General features: G+C 45.0%; 1 protein-coding gene across 1 annotated transcript in view; it reads left to right on the plus strand.

The window, feature by feature from the left end:
- The first annotated feature begins 2,048 nt into the window (after nt 1–2,048).
- The window catches only part of TEX26 (testis expressed 26), a 187,007-nt gene continuing 173,492 nt past the window's right edge, over nt 2,049–15,563 (plus strand). Inside the window, exons 1-2 of the mRNA XM_029602646.1 lie at nt 2,049–2,164; nt 2,270–2,480. Coding sequence (XP_029458506.1) covers nt 2,150–2,164; nt 2,270–2,480 — 226 coding nt within the window. The 5' untranslated portion in view covers nt 2,049–2,149. The remainder of the gene's footprint in view (nt 2,165–2,269; nt 2,481–15,563) is intronic.

The following is a 15,563-nucleotide window of genomic DNA, read 5'->3' on the forward strand; positions in this document are numbered from 1 at the left end:
CTTAATTATTGAGCAAAATAATAATTTCTCTTATTAGTTTTAAATGTATTACCCAGTAACTTCATTGTATGTCCCCTGGTCTTTGTACTTTTCGAAAGAGTAAACAATTGATTAACGTTTACTTGTTCCATTCCACTCATTATTTTATAGATCTCTAGCATGTCTCCTCTCAGCCGTCTCTACTCCAAGCTGAAGAGTCCTAACCTCTTTAGCCTTTCTTCATAGGGGAATTGTTCTAACTCCTATATCATCTTGGTCGTCCTTCTCTGTACCTTTTCTAATTTTGCTATATCTTTCTTGAGATGTGGTGATCAGAACAGAACACAATATGCAAGATGAGGTCGCACCATGGAGCACAGAGGCATTATCATATTTTCAGTTTTATTCTCCATTGCTTTCCGAATAATCCCTAGCATTCTATTTGCTTTCTTGGCTGCTGCTGCACACTGAGCAGAAGATTTCAATGTATTTTCAATGATGACATCTAGATTCTTTTCTTGACTGGTGACTCCTAATGTGGAACCTTGCATTTTGTAGCTATAATTTTGGTTACTCTTCCCTAAATGCATCATTTTGCACTTGTCTACATTAAATTTCATTTGCCATTTGCATGCCCAGTCTCCCAGTTTTGCAACGTGCTCTTGCAATTTCTCACAATTCTCCTGTGATTTGACAACTTTGAATAATTTTGTGTCATCAGAAAATTTGATCACCTTACTTGTTCCCATTTCCAGGTTATTTTTAAATATATTAAAAATATACACCAGTAGTGGTGTGAGTGAAGCTGGCATTTTTCATCTGGGGGAGCTGGTGCAATAATTTTAGTTTTTGCACAGGGTGCTAATTAGCCTATTTATTTGTTTAAAAACATTTTTAGCCGGCTTATAGCGAACCAGCTGTGCTAAGTGGATATACAGAGGGGTGCTGGCGCCCTATTGAGCTGCACAGGTCGCACACTCCAAAAATTGATCCTTCCCTAAATTTTCAGGTCTATTCAATAAAAAGTGCGGGAAAGCTGGTGCTCCGTGTTGAGTGCCCACTCTCCCAGCGCGCGCCCAGGCACCTCTCCTGGGCACACAAGTCTCTATTTAAATGAGGTCGCGCGCTAAAAAGGAGGCGCTAGGGACAATAGCGGGCAGATTAAAAAAAAACATTTAAATTTTTGGTTCCTCCAACTTAATATCGCTAGGATATTTAGTCGGACGGTGTATATAAAAGCAGTATTTTCTGCTTTTCGGTACACTTTTCAGGGTTGCTTAGAACTTAAAGCCTGCCCTTGGCCGCACATTTTACTTTCTGTATTCCAGGCGACTAATAGGTTAGGTTCATCAACACGCATTTGCATGTCATGGCGCTGTTTCGGGGGAGTTGGCTACACGTTTTCCACGCGCTATTACCCCTTGCAGTATAATGGGAAATAGAAGTCAGTGGGAAATGCGTGGCCAATCGCGTGTTCTATTCTGTATCGGACTGTTTCCTGGGTAGACTGGATGGGCCATTTTGCTTTTTACCCATTGCCATTTATGTTACTATAAATCAGTTCAATTTTTTTAAAGCAGATATTTTTCTTTTTTGACAACTACCATCTTTACATGTACTTTCTGTCCTGAGCCTCATTTATGTAGGATTGTGGCTTTTTTTGCCCTGTCAATGGCACAGCTTTGTCTTTAACTTTTCTGAGAAAATGTCTTTTTTTTTCGCAAAGTTATCAAAACACTGCGCTCTTGCCTGCCTGTCTGCTTCTCCACGCCCTGGCCTAGCGCCTCTAACCCACTCGCTGCTGCCTCTCCTGTCGCCTGTATTTCTCTCCTTTCAGCGGGCCCGCACGATCAAACACAAGCAACTGCTATTTGAATTGCACGCCAGCCGCCAGAGAGAGACAAGAAGCGCCGGCTGCAACACAGAAGGAACAGCCGGGCCAGATAAGGGCGGTCGGAGGCAGAGCTGAGATTAGTTTGCAAACAACACGCAGGCGGCCTAGCGACGCCCCGCCCAGCTCAGGATGGCTTCGGTGGTTGCTGAGCAACCTCAGCGCATCGGTGCGCGCCAGCTGTACTGCCCGCGCGCCATCCCTTGCAGCGCACGCACCACTGGGAACGAGTGAGGGGGAAGCCAGGTTGGCACCCTACACCTACCCTGCTCTGGCACGATGATCGTCACTCAGGTGAGAGGATGTATTTGTTGTTGAGGGGAGAGAAGATAGTATAATTAATTAACTGCCTGTGTGTCCCCCTGGGTGTTTGTTTGATCTAGCCCCTCTGCTTTCTAGTTTCACGAAGATGTGCTGAAGCCGGAGTTTATGGAGCAGCTGAGGCACCTAAGGGAAACTAGCAGCTCCCGGGCCGAGAAGGAGACATGCGACCGGCTCATGGCTTCCCTCCAGCTCACCGACCAAGTCAGAGCTGACGGGGATCAGCAGCCGAGTTCCTGGTGTAGGGACAGAGGCTCCCGAAGACCCAAAACCGCCATGGCTGCACTCGGTGAGTCCAATGAACTCTAAATCATCATCTCCCACGAGGTGAAAGAGGTGGCTGTAGGGGGGCTGCGTCTTGTATTTTTTTACATAGAAAAACAAAAACCTCCTCACTATTTATGCCAGTGAATAATTTAGTGTAACTTTTTAAGTGACATTTCAATTGAAACTAAAATTTAGAGCCAAATTGTTGCTTTTTGTTTTGTTGGATTATGCTCTTTATGTAAAAAAAAAAAAATTGTCCTTCCCAATACAGGTATTTTTATAGTGCTGTTTATATGATATGTGACTTAAAAGAGCACGTTTTATAAAATAGCTACTTTTATTTATGAATTTTATCCGACCTCACTCCTGGCTTTCACCTCTTCCATCCCTCCTCCCCAACTCTCTCATGCACCCTCTCTTTCACCCTCCTCCATTGCTGTCTCTCACATCTCCAACCCCTTCCCAATAACTCTCACACATCTACTCCCAATTTCCCTCCACTTATCTCTCATACTCCCCCTCTACACACGTGGCGTCATGCAAACACCCACACACACTCTCACCATGTGTACACTCTCCTTTCCTCAAACGTCAGCTGAGTCCTGAAGAGCCAAAAGTGAGGCAGCTAAGTCCCCTTCTCGCCTGCACTGTTGCAGCAGAAATAAACTCCAGCTTTAGCCTGCCCTCCACATCCTCTCCCCATCCGCTGGCAGAAGGAGTGCTGTTAGTACTGAATCAGCTTCCTCTAACATGTGACAAAGTATTAAGTTCAGTTTCTCTTGCTGGCCAGAATTGGAGGAGGATTAGAAACAGAGGCCCAAGCTGAGATTTGTTTCTGCTGTCAGCAGGTGGGTTGGAACAGGCACTGGAGAAATACTTGGCTGCAGAAGGCCAGTATTCCTTCTGCCTCTGGTGCTGCACTTTTTATAAGTTTTACCTCCTGCCCACTAGCTGCCCCCATCCGCTGCCTGAGACATGTGTCACAGATAGATGGACAAACTTATAATGTAAGTATACTTTCCTTTCATAAAACACAATAAAAAATAGAGACACTCAGCTGAAAGATGTACATGTTGAACCTGATATTGAAATGGCACTTAGCTGTTTATGAAGGACGTAACTGGTCAAGTGATGGTCACTTAATCATTACTTAAGTAAGTCACTTGCTAACTTATTATCCTGTAGGGATAGGGGCGGGCAGTAGGCTAAGTAGTGATATTGAGCTTTAGCCAGTTAGGTTATCTGGATAGTTAGACCTGCACAATAGCAGATCTAAACTTAGCTGAGTAATACTTAACCAGCTAAGTAGCAATTTATCCAGGGATATTCATGCTGCTGAATATCCCATCTAACTTAGCCAGATAACTCTATCTGTTTAACTTAGATAAACATATATTTTGAAGATCTACCCCATTATAATACTTTTCATAGTAAAATAATATTGTATGTGTTATATTTAAGGAAGGATGTGAACGCCTGGGCTGAGATGAGCGATGTCTCTGCCCACAGGGAGGAGCCCTGTGAGCCTCACCATCAACAGGCGTAGTCTGTGGCGTGGCACACAGCTAGAAGTGGAGATTTTATTAAAGAGGAAGGAAAAGTAATGTCCACAATATTAGCAATATGGTAGTACAGTCCTGGGCAATGGGAATTACCCAGAATGAAACATGGTGGAGAAGATCCGGTAGTGGCCCACGGAGCGAGGTACGCTGTAGATCCCCTCTGATGAGAGTAGGCACCTCAGGATACAGATCCGGTAATGGCCCGCAGAGCGGGGTACACCGAGAAAGTCTGTACAGTAGATATAGGTAGCAATGCCGAGACCAGGAGGTGGATCTGTGTAGATGAGCAGGAATACTGTAGAGCAGGAAGGATGAACGGCTCTCACTGAAGAAAGGTGGTAGTGGCCCGAGGATCGGGGTTCGCCACGTAGAGTCCTCAGTGTAGCCAGAATTGAAGAAGTCAGAAGGTACTCACAGTAGATGGTTCCTAGAGCTAGGTAAGATCTGAGAAGCAGATCCAGCAGTAGATTGGCAGGAAGGCCCTCTGAGGAATGGATAACCGAGAACGCAGGGGAGCCCCCGAAGAGCGAGTACACAGAGTGTCCAATTGCCAAAACTGAGTCAGGAACAGGAAGTCCTTGAATGAGCAGAGTACAGCAAAACGGAACTCCTTGCTAACTTGATGAAGGCAAGGGCTGGTTCGATTAAATACGCTAGTGGGTAGACGTCATCAGGTGGGGATGCCCCCGAGGTTCCCACCATGACATATTCAAAAAAGGCCCTTGCATGCGCGCACGCCTTAGGTAACTCCGGGTCCAAGATGGCGGCCAGCAGTGCCCACGCTGTCCCGGGAACACTGAAGTGGTCAGCGTGAACTGGCAGAGACCGCCATTCTTCCCAGACTTGATGGAGCAGGGAAAAAAGAGACGAGCATGAGAGGTCACAGCCGTCTGCAACCGACAGGCATAACAGTACCCCCTTTCTTAGGGCCCCTCCCCGGGAGTTTCGGCTTCCTGGGGTGTGTCCTGTGGAACTGTTGGATCAAGTCCTTGTCAAGGATGTTACAGGCTCCCAACTATTTTCCTCCGGACCGTATCCTTCCCAGGAAATGATATTCCCATCGTCTGCCATGTTTTCTTACATCAAAGGTGTCTTCTACTTGATACGTGATATCTTCTTCAGCAGAGAGAGGCTGGGGCTCCAGAGTCTTCCTGGAGAACTTTGACAGGATGAGTGGCTTCAGAAGGGAGATATGAAAAGCATTATATATAAGAAGTGCCGGTGGTAGCTTCAAGCTGTACGTGACTGGACCCAGGCGGTGGAGAACTGAAAAGGGTCCTATGTACCTTGGTGCAAACCGGGCTGTTGGCAGTGTAAGGCAAATGAATTTGGTACTAAGCCATACCTTGTTGCCGGGCTGTAACTGCGGTGCGGCTCTGTGATGAGCATCATAGAACTTTTTGGCTTGTTGTCCAGCCTTCTGGAGAAGTTCTTTGGTGTGTTCCCACAACTGATGTAGTTCTTGCGCCGATGCCTGGGCAGCAGGAGAGGCTACAGATAATGGCATAGGTAGTGGAGTTAAGGGTTGACATCCGTAAACTAGTTGAAACGGAGATGATCCTGTTGAAGCAGATTGATGTGAGTTCAGAGCAAATTCGGCCCATGGGAGCAATTCAGACCAGTCGCTTTGTCTGGACTTGATGTAGGCACAAAGAAATTGTTTTAATATGCAGTTCATTCTCTCTGCCGTCCGTTGACTTACAGGTGATAAGCTGACATCAGATCCAATGAGATGTTGAATTTCTTACACAAAGATCTCCAGAACTTAGCTGTAAATTGAACCCCTCTGTCCGGGAGGATATGTTTAGGCATGCCCTGTAGATGGAAGATGTGTCGGATAAACAACTTTGCTAGTTCTGGAGCAGACTGGGTAGTGCCACAAAATGTGCCATTTTAGAAAAACGGTCAGTGGTGACCCAGATTGTATTATTACCATTGGATAAAGGCAAGTCAGCAATAAAGTTTGTTGAAATGTGTGTCCATGGTTCACTAGGAGCGAGCAGTGGTTGAAGGAGTCCCCAGGTCAGCTGGGTCCATGGAGTTAGCAATATGTTATGTTTAAGGAAGGATGTGAACCCTGGGCTGAGATGAAAGATGTCTCTGCCCAGAGGGAGGACCCCTGTGAGCCTCACAGTCAGCAGGCGTAGTCTCAGTGGCGAGGCATACAGCTAGAAGTGGAGACTTTATTAAAGAGGAAGGAGAAGTAATGTCCACAGTATTAGCAATATAGGAGTCCAGTCCTGGGCAATGGGAATTACCCAGAATGAAACACAGTGGAGACGATCCGGTAGTGGCCCGCAAAGCGGGGTACGCCGTGGATCCCCTCTGACAAGAGTAGGCACCTCAGGATACAGATCCGGTAGTGGCCCGCGGAGCGGGGTACGCCGAGGAGGTCTGTACAGTAGATGTAGGTAGCAATGCCGAGACCCGGAGGTGGATCTGTGTAGATGAGCAGGAATACTGTAGAGCAGGAAGGATGAACGGCTCTCACTGAAGAAAGGCGGTAGTGGCCCGAGGATTGGGGTTCGCCGCGTAGAGTCCTCAGTGTAGTAAGAATTGAAGAAGTCAGAAGGTACTCACAGTAGATGGTTCCTGGAGCTAGGTAAGATCTGAGAAGCAGATCCAGCAGCAGATAGGCAGGAAGGCCCTCCGAGGAGCGGATAGTCAAGAACGCAGGGGAGCCCCCGAGGACCGAGTACTCAGAGTGTCCAATTGCCAAAGCTGAGTCAGGAACAGGAAGTCCTTGAATGAGCAGAGTACAGCAAGACAGAACTCCTTGCTAATTTGATGAAGGCAAGGGCTGGTTCAATTAAATATGCTAGTGGGTAGACGTCATCAGCCTTCTCCTGGCCTGAGTTGGCTTGGGGACGTCAGGAAATATAAAAACCTTCTGTCCACAAAACAATATGTCTTTATTCTTGAAAAATGTATGCATAATGAACTCCTTATCTCTTTCTAAAAGAAAAGACACAAACAATGTTGCTCTTTTATTCATCAAATCTATGGACTCCTCCAAAAAGGTAGATAAACCTGGAGTATTCTCTCCTTCCCTTCCAGATGTATTTCCTGTTTGGAGGGGAAAATAATAAATTTTCGAAATAGCAGGTATCTCTTCACATGCTAAGATTTCTCTTGCATACTTTGAAAACATCTCAAATGGCGAAAGCAGTCTAGTTATCGGAAAGTTTACAATACGCAGATTTTTTATACGCATAAAGTTTTCGAAATTTTCCATATTAGCATGTAAAATAACATTGTCAGTTGTATGTAACACTTCCATTTTCTTAACATTATCCACTTCCATAGATAAATTCTGAACAGCTGTTTCTATACCATTTATTCTTTTCCCCTGGTCTTGTATAAGAATCTTATTCCGATTAACAATAGCCCCATGAGATAGGTTCATTTGTTGCATATTAGAGTCCAATTTAATCATCATCCTCCAAATATCCCCCAACGTCACATTAGTTGCATCAATGGTGTCCAACCTTGCGCTACCAATGCTAGGTATTGGAGATCCCTCACCTGCTTCTTGTGGATCTAATTCCAAGCAGGGAGTCCCAGCATTATTCAGTGATTGGGAAGCTGTAACTAAATCACTTACTTTTGCTTGTTCTTCAAAATTAAACTCTCCTCCTGTTATTCCGGGTGGGGGTTGTAGAGGCGATGAGCGTGTGCTGGGACTCAGCGAGACTTCAGAGGAGTCCCTACCACAGTCCCTTTGCGGCGAAATCCTGCATACATGAGTGTCCATAGGGTCAGATATTTGTGGGGCTGGAGAGGAGGTGACAAATTTTGCCTTTCTTTTACGCCCCATAAAACCACAAAATAACTCCCAAAATAACTCCCAAGTTGATCTAAGTCGTGCACACGCTCCTTTGGCATGCGCGGCTTAGGCGATGCGGCTGCGGTGCGCCGCTATCCCGTGGGCTTTTCAGCTCGCGGTCACTGGCGGATGACGTCAGAGGTAAGGAGTCCCTCAGCTGTGGCTGGTGTTCCTCTGATTCCCGCTGCTTCTCTGTGCCAGGCAGGCCGTGTCAGCTCCTTCTCTCCTAACAGGGCAGGACCCCACTCTCAGCTCTATCCCGCGGGCTTTTCAGCTCGCGGTCACTGGCGGATGATGTCAGAGGCAGGAGTCCCTCAGCTGTGGCTGGTGTTCCGCTGATTCCCGCTGCTTCTCTGTGCCAGGCAGGCCGTGTCAGCTCCTTCCCTCCTCCCAGGTCAGGGCCCCACTCTCAGCTCTATCCTGCTGGCTTTTCAGCTCGCGGTCACTGGCGGATGACGTCAGAGGCAGGAGTCCCTCAGCCATGGCTGGTGTTCCGCTGATTCCCTCTGCTTCTCTGTGCCAGGCAGGCCATGTCAGCTCCTTCCCTCCTCCCAGGTCAGGGCCCCACTCTCAGCTCTATCCTGCCGGCTTTTCAGCTCGCGGTCACTGGCGGATGACGTCAGAGGCAGGAGTCCCTCAGCTGTGGCTGGTGTTCCGCTGATTCCCGCTGCTTCTCTGTGCCAGGCAGGCCGTGTCAGCTCCTTCCCTCCTCCCAGGTCAGGGCCCCACTCTCAGCTCTATCCTGCCGGCTTTTCAGCTCGCGGTCACTGGCGGATGACGTCAGAGGCAGGAGTCCCTCAGCCATGGCTGGTGTTCCGCTGATTCCCTCTGCTTCTCTGTGCCAGGCAGGCCATGTCAGCTCCTTCCCTCCTCCCAGGTCAGGGCCCCACTCTCAGCTCTATCCTGCCGGCTTTTCAGCTCGCGGTCACTGGCGGATGACGTCAGAGGCAGGAGTCCCTCAGCTGTGGCTGGTGTTCCGCTGATTCCCGCTGCTTCTCTGTGCCAGGCAGGCCGTGTCAGCTCCTTCCCTCCTCCCAGGTCAGGGCCCCACTCTCAGCTCTATCCTGCCGGCTTTTCAGCTCGCGGTCACTGGCGGATGACGTCAGAGGCAGGAGTCCCTCAGCCATGGCTGGTGTTCCGCTGATTCCCGCTGCTTCTCTGTGCCAGGCAGGCCATGTCAGCTCCTTCCCTCCTCCCAGGTCAGGGCCCCACTCTCAGCTCTATCCTGCCGGCTTTTCAGCTCGCGGTCACTGGCGGATGACGTCAGAGGCAGGAGTCCCTCAGCCATGGCTGGTGTTCTGCTGATTCCTGCTGCTTCTCTGTGCCAGGCAGGCTGTATCAGCTCCTTCCCTCCTCACAGGTCAGGGCCCCCCCCCCCCAATCCTTTTTTAATCCATATTCAGATCTGTCTTGAATCTAATTAGATAATCCATTTTGAACTTGGTTGATTCTTTTCTGTGTGTGTGTTAAACATGTTTATTAATTTTCCATCAGTGAGACTTTATACAATACAATGCAGAAAATAGGTCAACAGCTACAGTCTCCTGAATAAACCAAAGGACATTTGAAAGAAAACTACTATGAGACAGTATGGTAGTCAGTATACAGCTGAAATATGTCTCTTTGATGCTTTAATCCCCCCCCCCCCCCGACCCCTTGTCCATAGTCCCAGGCATTCTCAGTTCGAAAGAAATATAATGATGAATAACAAACTCTTTCTCGTACCGTTGTAAAAAAGAGAAGTAGAACAAGGAAGCAGGTTCAAGTGGCTAAGAAAATGAACCAACATGGGCCTAAATTCCCTCCCTAGGGGGCAACAGTGGTTCTCCAATTTATCCCGCTAGACAGCACCATGTAACTGTTAGGGATGTAAGATTCAAGAATGTTAAAGGATCCAGTTAGAGTGTGTTCATAGATTTAAAATCATATTTCTGATAGAGAGAGATAGTGAGGCAATGTAATCCTGCCAAACCGTGAAGTGCTGGTCTATTTTTAGGTCTGAGTTGACTTTGGCCGTCATAGTTTTGAAAGTAAGCAATTTAAACACTCTACTTTCCCAAAGCTTTAAGGTTGGGGGATCCTATTCCACCCATATAGAAAGAATAGATTTCTTCGCTAATAAAGCCATTTTATCTATAAACAACTTACAGTCCCTAGAGACCGGGCATGGGAAATCATCAAAACACCCAAATAAGCAAACGTTGGCGGAAAGTGGTAAAGGCACCTGATTCATGTCCAGAAGTGAAAGATTTTGGGGCAATTCCAAAAACCATGTACATAGGTCTTGGTGACTTCCCCACATTTCCTGCAGATTGGGGATTTACTAATCTTTGCTTTGAAGGTTTTATCCATTGCCAAATAGGATTGATGCAAAAATCTGAATTGAGTTTCTTATAAAACAACATTTTCTGTAATTTTACTTATTTTGGAAAAGCAAAACTGAAATTCCTGTAAAGTCAATTGAAATTCAGACCATTCCTTCAACTTGTTATAGATAGAGAATAGAATATTGTCCTGTGGAAGGAGCAGTAATCTGCACATACATTTAGCACATGTTGGGGATTATCTCTTACTCCCAACTAACACCTCCTCAAGGGATCCCAATAACCCGAAATTTGGGTGTGTTTTTAGGATATCCTACTAATAATGGCGTATTTGCAGGTATGTGTAAAATTCTTTAGAGGACAACTCAAACTAACAGGGTCATTCATCAAAATGCATTATGGTGTTAACGCATGCGATAATAGCACTAGCGCGAATGCAAGTTTTGGGAGGGGCGGGACTAGGGAGGAGTTTGGGCGGGAGTTAGGAAAATGAAGGGCAGTATCACACGGTGTGATAGCATAATGCATGCTATCGCACAGTTTTAACGCCGGAAATAACTACACCTTTTTTCCTGGTATTAAGCTGTGCGACGTGACCGAAATGTCTGCAATACAATTCAGGATAAATTTTTTGAATTGCATTTTGGCCATTTCTGGGCTGGGGAGGGGTGAGAGAGAGAGAGTGCACCAACCTCTGGGGAGGTCTTCACAGTATGCACCTATTTATATGCCTATAGGAGGGGCAGCTAATAGCTCGAGATGAGGTGTTGGTGGTTGTTTAGGGGCCAGTTTTTCATGCATAGTGAGACATACGAACAGCACAGTACACCTCGATGAAGATTTGACATTATTTGGAGTGAGGAAAGTCTCACAAAGATGAAATTTTGTACTATGTTATCTCGCCCTAGCTTGCTGGTACCCTGTTATAGAGTCCATTAAGCTAGGGCGAGAGAACATAGTAGAAATGTCATCTTTGTGAGACTTTCCCTACTCCAAATGACGTCAAAGCTTCACCGAGGTGTACCGTGCTGTTCGTATGTCTCCCTATGCATGAAAAACTGGCCACTAAATCCTAAACCAACACCTCACTTTGAGCTATTATCTGCCCCTCTTATAGAGATATAAATACTTGACTACTATGAGAGTCTTATAAATAAGTTCTCTCTCTCTCTTTCTCTCTCTCATGCAAAATAGGAAGTATTGTGGGGCATGAAAAGGTTACCGCATGGTGTGGTAATTCTAAAATTACCCTAAACATGCCCCTTTTTCTTATCATGGGCATTAGAACTGCAATATTACTGTTCTATCCCCAGCAGTGGGTACATGTTTGTATCTGTATATACTGTAGTTTAACTGTGTTTAGTGCAGTCCTCCCTTCTGAGGATTCTTGATACGAAACACTTTTTGTAACCCATGATAAAAGTCTGTGAGCCTTGCCTTAAAGAGGAGCCTTTGCCCTTAAGAGAAGCTCCCTCTCCCCTCCACTTTCTTTCACTATCGGAAGAGCTTGAATGCCCCTCAATCTAACTTGAGACTTCCTAGGTGCCTTATAGGCTCAAGGGACTGCCCTTCATGCTCCCCCTGAGTCACATAATTCTTAGGCTCGCTGCCATTGACCTTGCCTCCTGCCCCCGGCTTGTGGAAGTGTTTCCTTCAGCAGCTCTCGACAAGAGTTCAGTTCACCCCACACTTCCTTCTGAGCCAGCAGCGCTCTGTAAAACTTCCTGAAACGATCGAGTTTTTACCTTCTTTTTTACTGCCTTCTTCTGAAGACTAAATCAGCCTCATATCCCTCAAGCTCCCTACCTCCACCATAAATTAACTCCTGCAACTCACGAGACCTCCTTCTCCCTCCTGCTACCCTGTCTCCAGTTACCAAAGATCTTTGCCTTGGGGCTTACGTTTGAGATGCAACAATTGTAAGTAGAACCTACCTGTACAATAAATAATTTCAAACTTAAAGAAGCTTTGTCTTGAGGACTGATTGGAAAGAAAGTTTATCTGCCTGGATGGCAAACTCTGATGTCTGTCTGATCCAGAACAATTACACCATTTTGATGAATGTACGGGTTAGATTGTAAATCTTGAAAACTCAACAATATGTTGGCGTCTGGCATGAAAAATTGATGTAGGTACCAGAGGCTGTTCTCAGACCAATCCCGAAAAATTGGATTGGTAAGCCTGGGTAGAAATTGCAGGTTACCTCTCACAGTAAGAAATGAGGAACCGGTAGCTTTATGTAAAGGGTCTTGCACAAATGTGCCCAGACTGAATGACAAGGTCTAATAAACAAATGTCCCTTTATTTCCCCTGGAATATCTATCCCAGAAACTTGTATCAAAGAATTCAATGAATCAGGGCCCAACTAATGTTGTAATGTGGTCTGTGAGGAAAAATGAGAAGTTCCAATTATCCGATCAAATATGTGTCTGAGCATACATGCTAAATTATAAATCTGCATATTAGGACAGTTCAACCCTCCTTGCTCAATAGTCCTCATCAAAATTTTCAGAGATATCTGTGCTTTCTTTCCTTTCCAAATAAAAGTCCGAAAAGCCCAGTCTAATTCCTGGAGGTCACGTTTGCGCAACCAGAGGGGTAGCATTTGTAAGACATATAACCATTTAGGTACTTCCATCATTTTGACAAGTTGTATTCTACCCATCATAAAAAGTGGAAGAGCATGCCAGCGCTGAAAAGAAGCTCTCAAATTTTTCAATAGGGGTTGAACATTTGCCTCATAAACCCGAGTAATATCCCTTGGGATTCTAATTCCCAAATACTTCATGTCACTAGTTACCCATTTTAATGGGAAGGTCCCATCCCATGAGTTCTGCAAAGTACCTGAATTATCTAGTACTTCCAACTTGTCCCTATTAATTTTCAAGCCCGCAAATGCCTCAAATTGAGTATGAACCTGAAGGAACTTCTCCAAAGATGCCCTCGGTATTGTAAGAAAGACCAAAACATCATTGGTGAAGGGCGCTATTTTGAATTCATGTGTTCTCTCCCAAAACCCTTTCATGGATTCTTCCGCTGCAATTTTCCATAACAGTGGGTCAGTGGTTAATATAGTAATGGGGATAAAGGGCACCCTTGCCTAACTCCCCTTTGCAATTGGAAAGCATCCAACTTGAATCTATTGGCTATAATAGTAGAGCATGGGTGTCTGTATAAAAGATGAAGATATTGTAAGAAAGAGCCCTTGAAACCAAAGCAATCCAACACCAAAAATAAATAGGGCCAGGAGATCATATCAAAATCTTTTTTGGAATCAAATCCTATGGCCACCACAGGGATGCTCTTACCTTTACATAGTGCCATGGCCGTTATTATGGGAACAAACTGCTCTACCTTTCACAAAGCCCACCTGGTTGTTGGAAATGAGGGAAGGAATGACTTGACTTAGACGATCAGCTAACACTTTTTGGTTAGGATTGTTAAGTTTAGGAGTGAGGTCGGTAAGAGGCTGGAGATAACGGGTCTTTCCCCAGTTTGGCAAGGACTGTTATGGGTATTATTAAAATGTGAAGGAAAAGAATCCTCTTGAAAGGCCTGTCTAAAATAGCTCTCCATGGTGACAGAAATCTGTAGGCCTAGCAATTTGTAGTAGTCATATGAGAATCCATCAGAACCTGAGGTTTTGCAGAATTTACTGCCCTTAATCACTTGGAAAATTTTAAATGCTTGAATGGGCTTGGTGTGATAGTTGGGGCAAAGCCATATTGTGCAAAACTGTTCATAAAAATGTCTGAAGGTTGCACAGATATCCGACCCTTTTGTCACTGTATCACCTTGATTATTTTTTACTTTTTCTATAAATTACTTCCCCCTCCATACGCGAACTGCTTTGGCTAAGGATTTCCCTGCCTTATTACCAAAACGAAAAAGTTTATACTCTGATCTGTTTAATATTTTTAGTGTTTTTTAGGATCATGGGATCAGAGTATTTAAACTTTCCAAGATATTCCTATATTCAGTTTTAGCCAACTTGCAACCATGTCATATCCAACTATCTTTTGCCCTTGCCAATTGTTCCAATTGAATAATGGATTTATTTAGCTGCTTATTCCGTGCAATAAGATAGGCAATAATTTTCCCTCGCATCACTACTTTGCTAATTTCCCAAAAGAGTTCTGGCATGGTCTTATGCTGGGTATTATGGCATTCAAATTCTTTCAATTTTTGACTAAGAAATTCTTGAAATGTAACATAATTTCATAGCCAGCTTGGCAACTTCCATGTTTCTCTTTAAATTCTGCATCCCCCCCCTTTCCAAACTATCCAAATCAGCATGCGATCCGAGATGATGGGATTTCCCATATCTGCTGCTATAACATTGGAGAATACCCCCCTGGGAAACCAAAATATAATCGATTCTTGATAAGCAGTCATGGGCACGTGAGAAAGGGTGAACCCTCCAGACATTCAGTAAGTGTAAATCTTGGCAAATTAACTCTATACCTTTACCTCTTAGATTCCGAGGCATAGTGGGTGCGGGGGATTTGTCTAGAGATGGATCATGTACACAGTTGAGATCCCCCAGGAGGAAAAGGGGCCTCTAATATGCAATACCAAGGAGTTAACCAATGAGACAAAGAAAGTGTGATTATATTCATTTGGGGCATACACACTACATAATGTGACCCATTTCCCATTCAGTTTGCCAGACAAACCTTCTCTCCTGATCTTGGGAAATTGTTTCTTCTGCAACATGAATATTTTTGTTTGAGGATCGCCACCTCAGCTTTCTTTTTATCAGTGGCCGGAGAAAAATAACACCCTCCCACCCAATCTCTACATAATTTAATGCCCTCCGATAAATACAGGTGAGTTTCTTGTAAATATGCTACCAAAACTTTAGAGCGATTCAATACCTGTAACACTTTTTTCCTTTAAATTGGAGAACCCAATCTATTAACATTCCAAGAGATAAATTTAACTATATCTGTCATTGTTAGACTGGGAAATGAAAAATATGGGACCATTGTTCTATGAATATCAAAGTCCACCCCCAAATTACTTCCCAGAATTATAAGACATCAGGTGAACCAGGATAATTTATAAGACCCTGCATTCCTGACTGTCTCCCAAAAGGTTACCAAAATGTTATCCAATGACAAGGTATCCATAATATAGAGAATGCTTCCTACCCCCCTTTCCCAATCCCCCATAGTCCCATCTCTTTACAATGCAGCTTGCACCTTGCAAGCATGAGGCATGTAGAAGTTGCGTATAAATACAATCCCTTGAAAACAAAAAAAACCCAAACATGATGGCATCCTAAGAACCAGGCGCCCCAGAACCTTCAAAGAGTAATTGACACTATCTCTAAATACTGCGGAGCACTTCCCTGAGATAGTAGAGAACAAAGAGAACAAAAACATTTAACT

This window comes from Rhinatrema bivittatum, chromosome 5, assembly GCF_901001135.1.
Source record: "Rhinatrema bivittatum chromosome 5, aRhiBiv1.1, whole genome shotgun sequence".
Taxonomy (NCBI): domain Eukaryota; kingdom Metazoa; phylum Chordata; class Amphibia; order Gymnophiona; family Rhinatrematidae; genus Rhinatrema; species Rhinatrema bivittatum.